Genomic DNA, 18,942 nt, shown 5'->3' with positions numbered 1-18,942 from the left:
ATTGTTTAAAGAATATTTACTGTTGTTTGTTGAATTTTATTTTCGATCCTTCCTTTCTCTACTTAGAATAAACAAAAAAACATCCTCCCCTCCTTTAAAAGACATATAATTAAAGGAGGGCAGCGTGTTTTTGGTTTTTGTTTTATTGATATAATACATTTAATGTGAATTGATAGATCTGATTTTCAGAGATTGAATGGGTTACAAATACTGACAGCTGTTTCACTGGGTTAGAGCTTGATTTAATAAAATAATTATTTTTAAGAGCCATGAAAATTAAACCCAGCTGCATTATTGTACAAATCTTTATTTTGTTACTTGATTATGTTAGGTCATTTGATTTTATTTAAAGTACGATTGGTAAACCTTTCATATCACATTCTGAATATGCCAAAGTCTGTCTTCTTGCTGGGTGCATTGAAAGCAGCACTGAGGCCAAGGCCCAAAACAAGTCTTGTATCAGCTGGATCAATGATTCCATCATCCCACAATCTGAAACATATGTCACAAAAACAAATGGTTTTAAAACAGTACCATAACTGTATTCTGATTTTATAGCAAATTATGCAGTTCACTTTTCAACTGAGTTTCATTTGTGTAAGTTCATTCATAGCTGAATTACAACTTGCTAAATGCTTCAACTCTCCTTCAACTTTGTCACTGCATTTTCAGTATGTATTATCTGATAGGATTACATATCATGAAAATTAAAAATTTATGTAACCCCATTTCCCCTTTTCCTATTACTTCAGCCTAGCTCTTCTGCATTTATCTTTTAGTCTTTTGCAGTGACATATACTGGAAACACATCACAGTTAATAACTGATTCATATGTTACAGGAAAAAACCCTGAAGATTCACTGCCTGTGTTTTCAGACACATGGGCTATTTCAATTGGAATAAATGTAGTCGAACTGAAGGTAGAAAAAAAGTGTGAATGTTTCATTATTAGTACATTGTTTGACATTTAGTACAATGTCAAACAAATAGTACTTTAAAGCCAAAGGCTGCTGATAATTATTGGAATGTGCAACCTTTGACTGAATTATAAAATCTCTAAAAATCAAATAAATAGCTTGAGAGCATGCCATTTCTTTTGTTTATGGATGAGCAAGTGATATCTTTGTCTGGAAAAAAGTAGTTTGAAGGTATTTAGAAGTTTGGAGATGTTCATCATTGTTTGATTTTGTCTGGATTGGGCAGAGAACAGGATAACATTAATGTTATATTATTTCAACTATGAGTGTTGACAAGTCCTGACATCTTTTCCAATCAAAATCCAACCTAAGCAACATTTTTTCTATAGGATAAACCAAGATTGGAAATTTAAATGAAAACTGGAAATGTTTTATTAAATGCATCATTATCCCAGTACAAATCCCCAGATACTAAGATCAGCAAAATAGGACATTTTAATGATGCCCATTATTAAGGTAATTTCAAAGGTAATTTAGTCTGATAGAGAAGGTCTTCCTCCTGTTAGCCAACTAGAGAACACATTCTCTTGAGAATTACATTTCTCTCCCCTCTCTCCTTCTTTAAAATCATATTGATAAAGCTTTTTAACCTGGGCCTTTTGAACTATTGTAAGAATGATTTCAATGTTTATGCTTGTACGGGTATTTCAATTATTTTAAACTGCATCAATTTTAATTTACTGTTGTTTTTGTTTTTACTGTATTATTTTACTATCCTGATCTGCTTGTATGGGAAGATGGAATATAAATATACTGTAAATACTGTCTCATGCTGAGGAAGAATTTTCCAACCTTTAAACCTGCAAAACACAATTTCGTTAAAGGAAGCGGAGATTTTATTGATCACTTGCAAGATTTTTCATTGTAGAATAAAGATTGCTTTCTCCAAGTCACTTTAGCTTTCTCTTTGTTTAGTAAGAGCCCGTCTTCAGTAGTGGGACAGAGCATTAATTATTGAACAATCTATCAAGTCCCATGGCGAGAATATGAATCATATGTCTCCTTATAAAAAATTCATAACACAACTTCTGCAAAGAAAAGCAACAAAACTCAGGAGAAAGCTGCTCATGATATTTGTTACAAGGTAAACTGATTAAATCCTTTTAGAATTCTCTAAGCAGATTAATCCAGCTCATTAAAAAGATGTCTGATTAATGATGCTTGTTAATGAAGACCTCGGCATATGAAAGTTTCTAGTCTGGCACATTTGATGAGGAAATGCAGCTACAGAGCAAATGTTACATATATAGAATGAAATATAATTTATGTGGATTTTTTTTTTCAAAATAAAAAGCATAAAAGCTTCTATTGCCAAAAAAGGTACACTATAAATACATATAAAACTACTTGTACAAGGACTTATTTCAATCTTGTATTTTTGGGGTAGGGGTACCTGTCAATCATTCTTGACTCCTGACAGTAGCATGAACAAGTCTTTTACAAGATTTTTGGAAGTGGTTTGCTCCCTAGGGCTGAGAAAAAGTGACTGGCTGGAAACAGTCACTCGGCTAGTTTCAGGCTTAAGGTGGGTCTAGAACTCATGGTCTCCCAGTTTCTAGCGGTATAACATGGTATTAGTCAGATTAGCAGGATATATCCTCCTAATATAACTATGCTTCATAAGCCATGGTTTCATACTGATTTAATGTTAGGCCTGAGCCTGTTCTACTTCCGTTGTTGAAAATGGGTCAGCCTCAATATAAATTGGCTTCTTGTTGGCATCAGTGGCGCAGTGGTTAAGAATGCAGTACTGCAAGCTACTTCTGCTGTCAGCTGCCTGCAATTTGGCAGTTGCCAGTTGTGAATCCTGATTCAAAGATACCTTCCCATCACACACACACACACACACACACACACACACACGAAAAGTAAGCATGTGAGTATTTCATTTAAATTGACACTCACATAACACTATTTAGCAAGCCATAGTTACAACTGGAAATCTATTAGCTATGGTAAAACATGTTACCTTAGAAGGAAAGCTTGATTCTTATGTAAAAAAATTCAAACGACTTTTTGAAGTTCTTAAAATATATGTGGGCTTACTGCCGTTAGTAAAAGAATTTTAAATTATTCCATAAATATATATTTTATTTCACTTGTTTTAAGAGAAATATTAGTTGCCTTAATGCCTTATAAAATACACCAAGCACACATCTTTCTAGAGAATCATGGAAAACAAATGTGATCTGGAAGAGAAATTATTCAGTTCCCCAAAGATTATTTTTAATATTTTCTCTGATAAGATACGGAGGAGAATTACAATTCTTTAGCTTCAACTTCTCATCTTTAAAATGGGAGGGTAGATTATTTGTAACTGTGTACAATGTTACAACAACCTATTTCACATATAAAAGAACTCCCAGCCGAGGCCTTTGCAAATTTCTTTTCTTTCCTACTCCTAGATCGCTCACATCACTGTTTTTGCAGCTTTGGGGGCCATGCTGCACAGAGCAATACGCCACACCCAGCGATTTTTTCAGGGGGGCGGCATTGGACAGACCAATGGCAGTGATTTTTTCAGGGCGGGACGCATTGGACAGACCAACGGGCCGGATGTGGCCCCGGGCCATAGTTTGCCCACCCTGTTCTAGAGAATCATGGAAAACAAATGTGATCTGGAAGAGAAATTATTCAGTTCCCCAAAGATTATTTTTAATACTTTCTCTGATAAGATACGGAGGAGAATTACAATTCTTTAGCTTCAACTTCTCATCTTTAAAATGGGAGGGTAGATTATTTGTAACTGTGTACAATGTTACAACAACCTATTTCACATATAAAACTTGCTTTATAAATAGTAATGAGTAATGAGAACTAAAATCCTGAACATTGCATGCACGTACATGGCACTTCAGTATTAAAAATAACTAATTCTCCCATGATTCACTTGGGAGCTTCCTCTACCAATGTTAGTAGAATCCTTTACACTGTGCACGCAATTATTAGGCAAGCTGTATTTTGGAGGATTAATTTTATTATTGAACAACTACAGTGCTCTCGGTCAATCCAAAATGTTAATAAACCTCAAACCTGAATATTTAAAAAGTAAAAGAGAGGTTAGGACTTTCTTAGGAGAATATCTATGTGTGCAAAATTATTGGGCAACTAAATGAAAAATGAAAATTTTGTCATGTCACTCATTTATTTTCATCTGTTAAAGTGAGAATAATAAACAAAGCTCAAAATGTACAAATAAACATTTCTGATATTCAAAAAAAAAATCAGTGACCAATATAGACATCCTTCTTTTCAATAACAGTCATAAGCCTTCCATTCATGGAGTCTGTCAGTTTCTTGATCTGTTGATGATCAACTTTTTGTGTAGCAGCAACCACAGCCTCCCAGACACTGTTCAGAGAGATATACCATTTTCCTTTACCGTAAATGTCCCATTTAAGAAGGGCCCACAGTTTCTCAATAGGGTTTAGGTCAGGTGAGGAAGGGGGGCAAGTCATTATTCTTTCATCTTTAAGGTCTTTACTGGCTAGACACAGTAAACTTTTGATGCATGTGATGGAGCACTGTCCTGAACAAAAATCATGGTGGTCTTGAAAGATGCAGACATTTTCCTGCACCACTGTTTGAAGAAAGTGTCTTCTAAAAACTGCAGTAGGTTTGGGAGTTGATTTTGAGTCCATCTTCAACCCGAAAAGGTCCAACTAGCTCATCTTTAATAATACCAGCCCATACCAACCCCTTTTCCACCTTGCTGGTTTGAATCGAAGTGGAGCTCTGTGCCCATTACTGATCCAGCCACAGGCCCATCCATCTTGTCTGTCAAGAGTCACTCTCGTCTCATCAGTCCATAAAACCTTTGAAAAATCTGTCTTCAGATATTTCTTGGCCCAGTCTTGCCATTTCAACTTATGTGTCTTGTTCAGTGGCGGTTGGGTTTCAGCCTTCCATATTTTGGCCATGTCTCTGAGCATTGAACTCCTTGTACTTCTGGCACTCCTGGTTGCAGTTCTAAAATATGATAGCACTGGAGGATAATGGGTTCCTGGTAGCTTCACGTTTGATTCTTCTCAACTCTTTGGCAGTTAATGTGTCTTTTTTTCTCAACACGTTTCTTGTGACCCTGTTGACTATTTGCAACAAAACGTTTGATGGTTCTGTGATCACGCCCCAATATCTTAGCAATTTCAAGAGTGCTACATGCCTCTGAAAGACTTTTTACAATTTTTGACTTTTCAGAGTCAGTGAAATCTCTTCTTTAGACCATTTTGCCGTAGGAAAAGAAGCTGCTTAATAATTATGCACACCTTGCTATAGGGTGTTGATCTCCTTATTACCCTCCCTCATTACATAAATACACATCACCTGATATGCTTATGCCAACTAAGCATTCAAGTATATACAGCTTGGAGGTGGAAAATATGCATAAAAATGATGATATGGTCAAAATACTCACTTGCCTAATAATTGTGCACATGGTGTAGATCCACTAATAGAGCAACAGAACAAGTTTACAGAAAAGGAATTAAAGCATAGAATTCCCTGTTACTTAACATGGGTGGTGGTATGGGGGAGGTGTTCATCTGTGTGAAAGGAAAGCCACATTCAGAAAACATACAGAATGAACACTTAGTAGAGTTCCTATTAACAATACTCCATACCCCTAGCACAATTTAGAGAGATATTACCTTTAGAAAAAGAAAAAGTTGATAGAGAAATATACTTAGAAACCCCCATGCTCTCCGATTCAGAACATTTTCACCATAGCCAGGACCTGTAACTGCTAGGCCACAAACTCCTAGCAACAGCCTGACCTACTGAGCAATCAGATGAGCTAATTCTTCTTTATTGTAACGGCATATCGACAGAATCTTCAAAGTCTGAAAGCACAAGTCACTCCCTTCTCCTTACGTACCCAAAGTCTACTTCTGAGCTTCTTGCCTGTCATGCTATTTCTTATCTGACTGTTCCCTTGGCAGCACCTCTTTGCCCTGTCTGCCAAAGTTTTTCTCCCATTCCATTATGTTTAGTTACAAGATCAAGCTTAACTGAAGTTTCACTAATGGACAGGATAAATGTTGTCTCTTCAGTTTTTCCGACATCCTTAAGCTAGCCAGCTGGCTGTCTGGCTTCCTTTTCCAGCCATCCTTAAAAGTTATTTTTAAGCTGTCACACATATAAAGACAAGCTGTCACCCTCATCTGTACGTACCGTGCACTAGAATAATAAGGGTTTCCTTCTTCTTCAAATCTCTGAATTATTGGCTCTTTCAGAGCTTTTTCTTCATCTTCAGAAAACTACAAAAGATAATTAACAGGAATAAAAACTCTGGCAATTTTCATCTGCAAGAGCACTGGACATCCTGTTCTAAGAGATAATATGCATTAAATGTGCAATAATAATGCTGGGTACATTAGACATCTGTTTAGTTCAGTGGGATTTCCTATTAAATGTGCTCAAAACTGCACTAATATTAATGGCATTTCTCTTACAGAAATCAGTACAGAACTTAAGAAAATAGTTTCAATGTAAATGATAAAGATTTTTTAAAATGCAGTGCTCTGCAAAACTGTTTTCCTTGCTCCTCTTGGTTATAAAACTGAGATATCAACATTTCTCTTTAGTTATATTTCCCGTGAGAATTAAAGCACAGAATTAATTGGAACAGTTTGCTTATAGTGCTAGGCTTGTAAAACACAAGTACAACAATTTGATAGGAGGTGACTAATTAAATAGCTTAGACTCCTTTGTATTCCTAATTTTACTATTGAATGTACTAATATGTAGGTTCTATAAGTGCAAGTGATAGTTGAAGTACTATTGTAAGCTACAATATGAATCCCATTTCATACTTCATCTGAGATCATGCTGAATGAATACTATCAGAAAAAGTAACTAACTATAGTGCAAGAAAATAGAGGAAAGCGATGGCACCAAATACAGCGTTATGACCATTCCCTCCTAAAGCATTTCTAAATATCAAATGTAATAGACATTACCTGCTTCCCTTCCCTTGCTTTTTGGTCCTTGATTACTGTAGCTAAAACAGTTGCAGCTTGTTCTCCCCCCATCACAGAGATTCGAGCATTTGGCCACATAAAAAGAAATCTTGGACTGAAAAATACAAATGATAGAATAAAAATATCTTCTGCTGTTTACCAATTCGTTCCTTCACTTTCTATGACTGAGGGAACAGAGAAGGAAGGAATGATATCTGCATAATGTGAACATTAGTAAAACTTCCCTAGGTCCTTCATTGCCCTTCAAAACTACTAATGGTCTTTTCAGCCCACATAGTAAACAAAACATATTTTGCCTTTTGTTCCATAATCTGGGACACTACCATATAGATTAAACATAATTAAACAGGAATTTATTCAGTGAAATCTATAGCATATCCAGCCATATGCAATCCAGTGGCATCCTTAGATTAAATAATTCATTCACATAGGTATTTTAAATCATACAATATAACAATACTCTCTTCTAGATTAAAAACAATATTTTCACATGTTATAGACACATTCCCAACATCTACAATACTATGGTTGAAGTGCATGCTTACCTATATGCTCTTCCACACATCCCATAATTTCCAGCACCATAGGACCCTCCAATAATAACCGTTATTTTAGGCACATTGGCACATGCAACAGCAGTAACCATCTTGGCTCCATCTTTTGCTATGCCACCAGCTTCATAATCTTTACCAACCATGAAGCCTAATTGGAGAAAGAGTTGACCATTATCAAGGATATTTGCAAATAGCTTGCTTCGCCATTAGAAAAAAACAAAGCAAGTGAGACTGTAAAACTTCATTTATTACTTTAATTGATTCAACGAACATGTTTGATGCTTTGTAAGCTTTTAGCTGATATCATTTATTGGCTAAACTTTTATCCTGCCTTTATTATTTTATAAGAAACTCCAGAAAGCAAACATACATAACATTCCTTCCTCCTCTTATTTTCCCCACAACAACAGTCTACTGCTAAATGACAACTGCCCAAGTAAATGGTAGGCCACCAGACAGAAACTCAGTCAGAGTGTAAACTTAGTTTGAAAACTACTTTATAAATGAATAATACCTAAATAGAGCAACAGTAATTCAATTAGTATGCATATGACAATATTCCCCAAATTCATAAATAAGGCTGTCAGAAACATGAGCAAGAATTAATTTATTACTATTACACACTTATTTGAAAGAAAAGGTATAATTATTTGCTCAAATATTTATTGTCTTGCAATTCAGTTCCATAGACTATGATAATCACTTATTACCTGTGATGTTTTGTAAAAATATAATGGGAATATTTCTCTGACAACAAAGCTGAATAAAGTGTGTGCCCTGTAAAGATAAGGAAAAATTGATAGTTGACCTATTGAGAAATAATTATTAAATAATATGATACTATCTGCTGTTAAAATCATTATATGATCCCAAAGCAATATTTCTAAAACCATTTATTTAAAAAAAATGGGAAAAAGAAATTGCGTTTTTGATATGTGCCAGGATCTTGAATTTGAATCTGTTGTTCATTTTCTCAAGTGAAATAATTCTGTGAATGGCTTTACCTCTCAAACTATGAAATCATATTTAAAACAAAACTTTTTCTATGTAACATTGACTTACTTTCTTATAAATCTGATCCATGAAGCAATTACTCATTCCCTAATAACTGCTAAAATAAATTGTAGCAAGTTTTAACACATAATGATGTGGTAAAATAGCAGGTGATAGTAACTGAGGTAACAGTTTGCTACTGTACTTAATCCTAGAAATAGCAACATTGCTATAAAAAGTACTAAAAAGTACTGCAGCAGGTACCTTGAGAAAAGCTTAATAACAACCTACAACTGCTCAGCATCTGTAGAAATTCAAATCACACAATTTACATCACCTATAATACAATTCTCAAAGTTAAGCCGCATGATGAATCCCATATATTGCAAATTGGATAAAAAGACAATATGAAATAGCTTAATCATTCAATTATTAGGCCATATCCTATCCTAAAAAATGAAAACTTCATCTTCTTCAACTTCACTATACATTAACAGCAGATATAAATCTAAACAAATGCTCATCATCAGAATTCCATGGGAAAGTGCAACCCTATCAAAGACTAGAAATGGAATATCAGCCAATTAGAAAGGCCAACAAACATAAACACTTGAATTTGACCAGGATGGAGTCTGTTGTGTCCAATCCAGACCTGCACAGCCTCCAGACACAGGGCTAAAATTTCAGTGGCATCACTTGGTTGGTCTAAGATGTACATTATTAATGCGCCATTAACACATTGATGATACCTGACTCAAAACCAACAGATGACTTCACTCAGTTAAAACAGAAGTTAAGCAAGAAGGACGAGAGTCAAATCCTGTGACATCCACCAATAAGGAGTTGTCAGTGAGACTTAGCAATCTATCAGGCTAATCTAACAATCACTGCAAAGTGGAATGATGCCAGGAAGCCAAAAATCAATCAGAGAGTGATCCACCATGGTGATAGACTGATGACAATGACCTCCAAAGCAGGTTGGAGTCTCTGGAATTCAGTATGAGTGTGTGTGTGTGTGTGGGGAGGGAGGGAGGGAGAGGGAGAGGAGAGAGAGGGAGAGAGAGAGAGAGAGAGAGAGAGAGAGAGAGAGAGAGAGAGAGAGAGAGAGAGAGAGAGAGAGAGAGAGAGAGAGAAGCTGTAAAAGCCACCTAGCATGTACCATCAAACCTCAGCCCTCCTTCCACTAAACAGAGGGACAGAGTAAATGGTTGGTTAATCAAAGTCAATCTGAGTCTGAAAGAGGGGATCAATGTTCAGAGAACAGCACCACAGGGGTCCTAGTGGGGAACATAGGTCAGGTTCCGAAAGCATATCCCACCTTTGTATCATCCACCCAAAGTCCTCTTCAAGTCACATCCCAAACCTCTCCCGCTATGGGCTAAAGCACTCCAGAAAACCACGGTAACCAATAACAGAATTGGGCAAAGAAAAGCTTGTCTACAAAAAATGTTTGCCTTTTTCTCCCCATCCCTCCTGCAGTGTGGCAAGAAAGATTTCAAGAGAGAAAGCTGTTTGTTCTTCTACATATAAAAGCAATATGATCACACCAGTAGTGGAAAAGAGTAAGACAAAGGAGAAATTGCCTTCAGGAACTGCTTTTTTCTTCTTCCTTCATTTCTCCTTGCAGAACAGAAAGATTAGAGAGAAAGAGATTTCAAAAAAGTACTGTAAACCAGAGGTGATATTCAGCAGGTTCTGATCAGTTCTGGAAAACCAGTAGCGGAAATTTTGAGCAGTTTGGAGAACCGGCAAATACCACCTCTGACTGGCCCTGCCCCCATCTATTCTCTGCCTCCCAAGTTCCAGCTGATTGGCTGGGTCTTCTTTTGTTGCCCTGCGCAGGAGAAAGGAGTTGGAAAGCAGCTTAGTGGGATGGGGTGGGAATGGATATTTTACAGTATCCTTCCCCTGCCACACCCACCAAGCCATGCCTACCATGCCATGCCCACCAAGCCACAACCACAGAACCGGTAGTAAAAAAATTTGAATGCCACCACTGCTGTAACATGATAGCTATTTGTGTAGCATGACTGTGGCTCCCAGCCCTGGACTCCTAGCATGATTGCATTGTTTTGAATGCAAAGAAGAGCAAACAGCTTACTCTCTTGAATTTTTTTTCTTTTCAATCTCTCTGCTCTACAAGGGAAGGGGGAGAAAAAACATGGGTCAAGCATAGAACAATGCATACTGACTGTAATAGCTATCATGTGACTGAGGAACACTGCAAAAAATCACAAATGGGTGTAAGGTTATTTTTCAGCACCACGGTAATTTTGACTGATGCTGAACAAGTGGTTGCTAAGTGTGGGCTACCTGTAGTTCTTAGCCTAATGAATCACAAGCTAAATCACAACACAATAATAAAATGGCAGCAGCATAAGCAATAGACAAAATAGCAGCATTATAATATTCACGACTTTTGCATCAGTTGTTAAAAGTGTGGAGATATACTTTGCACATGTTTTGCACATGTTTTCAGTACAATTGTATCTAGAGCTAGCTGCCAGAACCACTCCCAGCAATAAACTCAGGCACACTTAAGTTGGTGCAGATTCCTGGAGAACAGCCTCCACAGATGCTCTTATTTAATATCTATCAGCCACTATGGGTTGTAGCCTCTGGTGTGCATTTTGATTCTCAACTACAAAAATAGGGAGAGGCTTCAATAACAGTTGTTTACACTTGCCTTCTTTGCGGATTCTGAAAAAAGAACACCATTGTTTCCAATTATTCCAACTGGGTAACCAAATATCCGAGCAAATCCTGAAAGAGAAGAGAAGAGGGGAAAAAGCACGAGAACACCATACTCTTATCAACTCTCTATGACAAGCTTTATACTTAAAGAGTTCCCACACCTTAATGAAAAAAGGAATACAAAAGTAAAACAAATTGTTTTGAAGCTATATTTATCATAGCAATAGCCACAGCAATTGATTTTGCTGCAACAAACTAAAAATATGGCAATTTAAGAACTAGCAAATTTACTATAGGAGGATACTGATGTTAATTCAGAAGTCTGTTGATTTTACTCTCAACTGAGTTGTGCTCCCTCTGGAGAGTAGACCTGCAGCCTTAGGGGCCTTCTGAAATCACAGCATTTCCTAGAAAACCAGGTGACAGCTGTGGCCAGAAGGGCCCTGCCCAGCTTCAATTGTGTCATTATTACGAACAGAATGCATGAGGTCAGTTACTCATGCCTGGTCATCTTGCAAATGGATGACCTGAGCTCTTTACAGTTACCCTTGATGATAAACCAGAAATTGGTTGAAAATGCAGCGGCCTGTGTATTTGCCAACCAATATCAGTACAGTATATCTCTTTGAGAGTTACCAGTGTGTTTTCAAAAGTAATTCAAGCCTTTGCTTGCTACTTATAAGCTTGGGGCCTCAACTTCTGAGAGACTACCTTTCTATCCAAATTGGATAATTCTGGAGTCTGCTGAAAGTCATATCCCAAGATTCAAAGGAAGCAGTTATGATGGCGGCTTCCCTCTTTGGAAAAAGTAGTTCTCAGAAAACTTGTAAAAAATTGTTGGTTCCAGAAAGCCTTTGAGGATTGATCAGTGTGAAATTCCTGACACCAAACCATTTATTGTTAAAGTATACTATGGCAAATTACATATTTAACTCATGTTTAAATGTTAGTTAAATATGTAATCTGCCATAACATTGTATTACTTAGAGATAAAACATTGTCTAGAGTTCCTGTATTGAGGTGGTAAATCCGTTAACTACCTTAATTAATAAATTAATATGTTTTCTATACAATCACATACAATTTGTTTAAATTGAAAAGATAAATTCAATCAAAGCATGACATTGTAGAATAGTTTCATTTTTTTAAATTTAAAAATAATACCTGTGACTAATGTATCCCCATATAAGGCCTTAAATTCATCAAATTTGCTTCCATCAACAATTCTAGCAATGACCTTAAATAAAAAGAAGAGACTTACATTTATTATTACCAACTCATTTTGTTGTAATAAATATCAACCTATTATGCAAAGTGAAATGTTTTCCATAACATCTTAAACTGTATCCATGTCCAAAGAGTCCAGTCCAACTAGTTCATGTCCAGTCCAACTAGTTCAAATAAAATGGACTGGATGATGACATTAATAATGGAAACAAGCACTTTTCCAACGTACATATTTGCTCATAATTACTGATATCACAAATGTTTCATTTTTGTGTCATTATAAAATTAAGAAAAAAAATGCACTTATATTACAACAGTTTGTAAGTTTTGTAAGTAAATGCCAGTTTTTATGTTCAGTACACCTGCTCAATTATAAAACAAATGTGTTAGCAGGAGTATGTTATTGCATATGGGTGAGATTACATGACCAGGTTATCTCCCAAGAGTTTGCAGCTATAGAATTACAGAAGCCTCCATTCATAATATATGTAATGTACTGTGCAAATAAGTGATTATGTGATTCCCATGTCAGGGATGGAATATGTGCCTACTTCTTAAGAAAGCTATCCACTGTCATAGCCAAACCTCTAAGCATAATCTTTGAAAAATCTTTCAGAACCAGCTCCTTGCCTAACCTATGGTCACAAGCCACAGTCATCCCCATCTTCAAAAAGGGAGATCCAAGCCTAGTTGAAAATTACAGGCCAATCTCCTATGCTGCGTCACCTGTAAAGTCATGGAATCAATTATTAACCAATCCATCATCCTCCACTTAGAGACAAATAACCTACTCTCCAATAAACAATTTGGTTTCAGAAAAAAACTATCCTGTAATCTGCAACTCTTACACTGTAAAAACATATGGACGACACAACTCGACCAGGGCAAAGCAATTGACGCAATCTACATAGACTTCTGTAAAGCCTTTGATTCAGTGGTACACGACAAACTACTCCTAAAAATAAAATCCTATGGTATCTCTGGACAACTGAATAACTGGATAGAAGCATTCCTGTCAAACAGACAACAAATGGTCAAAATCGGGAGCGTCCTATCAAATCCAGTACCTGTCAATAGTGGTGTTCCCCAAGGCAGTGTTCTAGGACCAACTCTCTTCATACTCTACATAAATGACCTCTGTGATCATATTAAGAGCAATTGCGTTCTCTTCGCTGATGATGTAAAGCTGTTCAATACCACAGACAATACTGCTACCCTACAAAAAGATCTTGACTATGTATCAGAATGGTCAAACAAATGGCAACTTCAAATCTCAACAAATAAATGCTCTGTCTTACATATTGGCAAAAAAATCAGAAAATAAAATACAAGCTGAATAGTCAAGATCTTGTTGATGACCCATGCTCTGTAAAGGACCTTGGAATACTCACCTCTAATGATCTAAGTGCTAGAGCCCACTGCAACTACATAGCCAAAAAGGCATTAAGAGTTGTTAACCTAATCCTACGTAGCTTTTTCTCTGGTAATATCACACTACTAACCAGAGCATACAAAACATTTGCTAGACCAATACTCGAATACAGTTCATCAGTCTGGAACCCACATTACGTATCTGATATTAGCACAATTGAGAAAGTCCAGAAATATTTCACAAGAAGAGTTCTCCACTCCTCTACTCGTTGTAGAATACCTTATGCCACCAGACTTGAAATTCTAGAACTAGAAAACCTTGAATTACGCCGTCTTCGGTCTGACTTAAGCATGGTATATAAAATCATACATTGCAATGTCCTACCTGTCAATGAATACTTCAGCTTCAACCATAACAACACAAGAGCACACAATAGATACAAACTCAAAGTAAACTGCACCAAACTTGATTGCAGGAAATACGACTTCAGCAATAGAGTGGTCAATGTCTGGAATACTCTACCCGACTCTGTAGTTTCTTCCCCAAACCCCAAAAACTTTAACCTTAGACTGTCTACTATTGACCTCACCCCTTTCCTAAGAGGCCTGTAGGGGCGTGCATAAGCGCACCAACGTGCCTACCGTCCCTGTCCTATTGTTTCTCTTATTCTTTTATTTTTCTTATATGTACCCATTTCATGTATTCACAACTATGTATACATTTATACTTATTATCTTGTAAACAATTGGCAAATCAAATAAATAAATAAATAAATAAATAAATAAATAAAATAAGGTGGAATCGGTTGTAATTCTAACATTGGTAGGGCAGGTTTGAATGTATGTGGTGCTCATTTGCTACCAAGCCACATGTAGCTGTCAACTAAAAAGATACTTCTTTGGTCTTTTTAGCTGCCAGAAAAGGGGAGTGGGAGAAAACAGTGCATTCCTTAAGTGCCTAGATAATCGCCCTGGCAGCCCAAAGTTGTCAGAGCGCAAGAATATTACTGGAGAGCATGATTGATGACTCTTGGCTATGGATGTGTCCCATTGAAGAATATACATCTGGGGGTGGGGGAAAATCAGGGTCAAGGAAGAAATGAATGATATATTTTAGTATCGGCTGCATCCAGCTAACGCCAACATGGCTTTTTCTAATAAATCAATTTTCTTTTCTCTGAGAGATGCGGCTAGAGACTTATGATTTGAATGGGGGTGGATTTGTTGGAGTCCTGACAGGAGCTTTAATTTGTTGTCTGAAATGGCTCCTTCTATTTATGATTAAGGAATGAATGAGTTCAGTATAACTTATTTTTATTGATAAAAATAGTGAAATATACCACTTAAGCATTGTGCACAGTATGTAAAGCCCAATATGAGATAACTAAGGACTCAGTCTTGGGATATTACTTATACAATTAGTGAAACTGGTTGCAAGATTTTGAGATAACTGCTGTATTATTGTATATGTAGTATCCTTATCTTTTTAATCTGTCCTGATATTGCTGGCTTAAAATGGTTTTCACATTTAAATTTAAACTGCAAAGATTTAACAAAACTATACAGAAATTATATAAATTAAATTCATATGTATTTATAATTAAACATGGTTGTAAAAATTCAGGTGATTTGTCTCTTGTACAACTGAAAAATCTGTTATAGTAGGAAATTAAAATATTACAGAAACAGTAATGGTAGCCTAGTCTTGCCCTTCTTAGCAGTGTTTTTTTAAAAACGAGTCCAACATTTTATTTTTTATTAAAATGTGATTCCTTCTAAAAAACTAGAATCCCTAAAGAGTCTGCTAAATTATCTTCTAAAAATTATGACTGCAGTAAAACAAATATTGCTGTTGATCTGCCAGCTTACTTATCATTTTGTGAAAAATATTCTTGATTGTTCTAATAAACTACATTATATATACCCATTAAATTAAAACTCCGTGTACCCTAAAAGCATTACTCAAAATATATGTCCTTGGAAGCAAGCAAAGACTACATTAATATTCTGGAGCTGCTACTATCCCCAGATATAGCAATATTTCTAGCCTACAGTTACAATCAATGACTAAGTATTAGGTTTGCACACCTAAAGACCTTGGACGACTTTGTCAAGATTGTTCTGTGACCATGAGCAGCGGTTTGTTTAATTTGGCCTTTGGAAAATTGAAGCTGAAACGTGTATCTAATCGTATCACCTGCCACTTCAAGACTTGATTAATTGTGTCAATAGATTTGACAAAAATTGGTAGTAAAGAGCTGTGAACTTGGCCTCTTGAAAAAGAGCAGGAACAGCAGAGGCCTGTTAGATAGATGGAACACGCATGGCAGGACTTCTGTTCTCAACCCCCTATTCATTGTTATTCCTAAATGCAAAAACTGAGCTAGAAATACAATAATGAGAAAAATCAGATGTAGCACCTAGCTACTGACACAGTCATAAGTAGAATTCCATTTTATACTAATCTAAATTCCATAATTTTGATGGGTTGTGTTTGGTTTAGTAAACACAATTTGAAACTAGGTTTCTTGGCTTACTTATTATAGTTTAAACAATATATAAACCAGGATGGATATTTGTTTCCTGACTAATCACTTGTTTGATTTCATACTTCACCCAAGTCTTTTCAGGTCAAGACATAAATGTTTAAGACAAAAGAATCACTTAAAAAGAAGTAAAGTATAAGAACTGCCAAAAGGCATGATTAATTTACTCATCTGCAAGTGTGAATCTGGCTTTGTTTCATAAACTATACTTAAAACAGTTTTATACCATATTATGTTATCTTGGGCTCTCACATTCTCAAAATGATCCAAAAAAAAAAAAAAAGCAATCTTCCATAATTCATATTATTTTCTTGAGATTAGCCTGTCATATTGAGAACATTAAGCAGTCCCATGGATATCCTGTATGTAACCGTATGTGCAAGGATCTAGCTAGGCACAATATTTTAACATCATTTTTAGAAATGTTTACCTCTTTGACATCAAAATTTCTTTTAAGCTGTTCTCCAACTATGCCATACAATTCATCTGAAGGAAACAAAGGTTGTTCTAAGGGTTCTACTGTTACCTGAGATAATTGGAAGTACCAAAAAAGAAGACAAAAATTAAAGGGATTTCAAGCATACATCAGTTTTGCACACTGACTATGACTTCTTTTCTATAAGCCCAGATTAAAAAGTTGACAATATTCAGTATGAAATTTAAATTTAGTCTAAATTTTAGATTGCCATTCTCCTCCAGATACCTACAGTACAGTATTCATATATTTAAATCAACTTTATTGATTCAATCAGACCAAATTAGGGAAATAAAAATGGGGTTCTTGATTATGTGTGTCTTTTCTTTATCCCACAAGTTTTATCATCACCCACAATTCAATACATGACTTCACAAGAATTCCATCCTCAGCAAACAAGAGTGGAGGGTGGGATAATGTTTGAAACAAGTGGGATACGGAGGTAAGAGGCTATAGCAGGGGTTAGCAATCTTTTCAGGCACATATTTTCATCACACAATTCACAATCATTCCAAAAAATGGAAGTTTTTTTTTTAAAAACTCATAATTTTTAAATATTTTAAAATGACCCAAAATGTAACTAGGTTTTATGTATATTATCTCAGGATCTCAATCTGTGCTTACTTTTATATATTTAAAAAACAAGCCAAAATCTAGCATTTAGAAGCACTAAGGCTCCAATTTTTGGACTCATGTTGAATATTATCTGGTTTATAAGCCAAGCTCGATTATTGATTTGAATATGAAATAATCTAACATTCAGTCAGAGCAAATTGTGCAATTTTTAGGCCACATGAATCCTTCAGGAATGTGGTGGGTGACCTACAGTGCCCCTTCCCACACCTATAGAGCCTTGGTGGTACAGTGGTTTGAGTGCAATAGCGCAGGCTACTTCTGCTGACTGCTGGCTGCTCACAAACTGATAGTTCAAATCTCACCAGGTTCAAGGCTGACTCAGCCTTCCATCCTTCCGAGGTCAGTAAAATGAGGACTCAGATTGTTGGGGGAAATATGCTGACTCTGTAAACCGCTTAGAGAGGGCTGTAAAGCACTGTGAAGCAGTATGTAAGTCTAAGTGCTATTGCTATAAGGTAACCAGTTGGGATAGCAATTCCATCGCTAAGCATGGCACCTGTGTAATGAAACATCATGTGGCTTTATCTGACTTACCACGTCAGTTCTAACTGTGATTATTAATTAGCAAATCACCTGTGGTAATTAAGCATGACATCACCCAACCATAATTTGTGACTTCGTGCCAACTTCCCCACTGACTTTTTCTGTCAGAAACCAGGGGTGAAGATCACATATAGATCACATGTCCACAAGATGATGTGATAGCCCTGAGTTTGAGAACCTGTGGTTTACCTCTTAAGATAGATTCTAGTCCGCAATTACATAATAAAAAATACATCTTGTGAGTTAAGCAGTCGCTGCCAGCATGCAATATGATTTTGGGGCTGAATGTAGGCACCTCCTTAACTCAAACCCATATTTTCTTGGGATCACATGGATATCATTCAAGCCCTGGAAAAAAAATACCTTTCAGGGGGATTTATGTATTAATTTTTTAAATTTATATGCCACCCATCTTGCAGCAAATATTTGTAATATCTCACAATGTGCAGCAGATATAATGATATAATGGCACTATGTTATTGGCAAAGTTGAAAACACAATGGGTGGAAGGAAAAAAGAGCAGAAGAAAGTGTACAGGAGTCTGTAATGCACTTTTAACTACCCTTAAGAAATCAGCTAAATTATGCCGAAAGTGAAACAACCTTTAAATTCATATTTTTCTCTGAACTACCCCAGTAAATACATAATGCAGCATAGCATCTTTATATAAGTTCTATACACTCCTATTAAAGGAAAATACACACTCACGTCAACTTTCTTCTTGTAATTCAAACTTCTCACCACTTTTCTAGCCAAGTGGAGTGCATGATTATCATCCAAAGCATAGTGATCAGTTACACCAGATTTCCTGCAGATTTAAAATACAAAACTATAGTATGCCAAAAATTGTGTTTACACGATCCCAGGAAAACTGCAACAACCAGAACTGAGGATTAAGGTTGTAAATCCCCCTTGTTCCACACTGTCATAACTTTGATGAACAAGTGC

At 36.1% G+C, this 18,942-nt stretch overlaps 1 protein-coding gene across 2 annotated transcripts in view; it reads right to left on the bottom strand.

Annotated features, from left to right (window-relative positions):
• Window positions 1-291: 291 nt before the first annotated feature.
• The window catches only part of MCCC2 (methylcrotonyl-CoA carboxylase subunit 2), a 34,632-nt gene continuing 15,981 nt past the window's right edge, over window positions 292-18,942 (bottom strand). For both annotated transcript variants that reach the window (XM_026670652.2, XM_087958256.1), the window contains 9 exons: window positions 18,703-18,802; window positions 16,771-16,866; window positions 12,361-12,433; window positions 11,189-11,265; window positions 8,220-8,286; window positions 7,501-7,657; window positions 6,935-7,049; window positions 6,147-6,232; window positions 292-492 (listed from right to left, as the gene is read on the bottom strand). In XM_026670652.2, coding sequence (XP_026526437.1) covers window positions 375-492; window positions 6,147-6,232; window positions 6,935-7,049; window positions 7,501-7,657; window positions 8,220-8,286; window positions 11,189-11,265; window positions 12,361-12,433; window positions 16,771-16,866; window positions 18,703-18,802 — 889 coding nt within the window. In that variant the 3' untranslated portion in view covers window positions 292-374. The remainder of the gene's footprint in view (window positions 493-6,146; window positions 6,233-6,934; window positions 7,050-7,500; window positions 7,658-8,219; window positions 8,287-11,188; window positions 11,266-12,360; window positions 12,434-16,770; window positions 16,867-18,702; window positions 18,803-18,942) is intronic.

Source organism: Notechis scutatus, chromosome 2, assembly GCF_049901735.1.
Source record: "Notechis scutatus isolate UNSWTSFEM ecotype Mainland chromosome 2, rNotScu1.2, whole genome shotgun sequence".
Lineage (NCBI taxonomy): Eukaryota > Metazoa > Chordata > Lepidosauria > Squamata > Elapidae > Notechis > Notechis scutatus.
The sequence above is the reverse complement of the archived record's forward strand: the minus strand, read 5'-3'. Positions and strand labels throughout refer to the sequence as shown.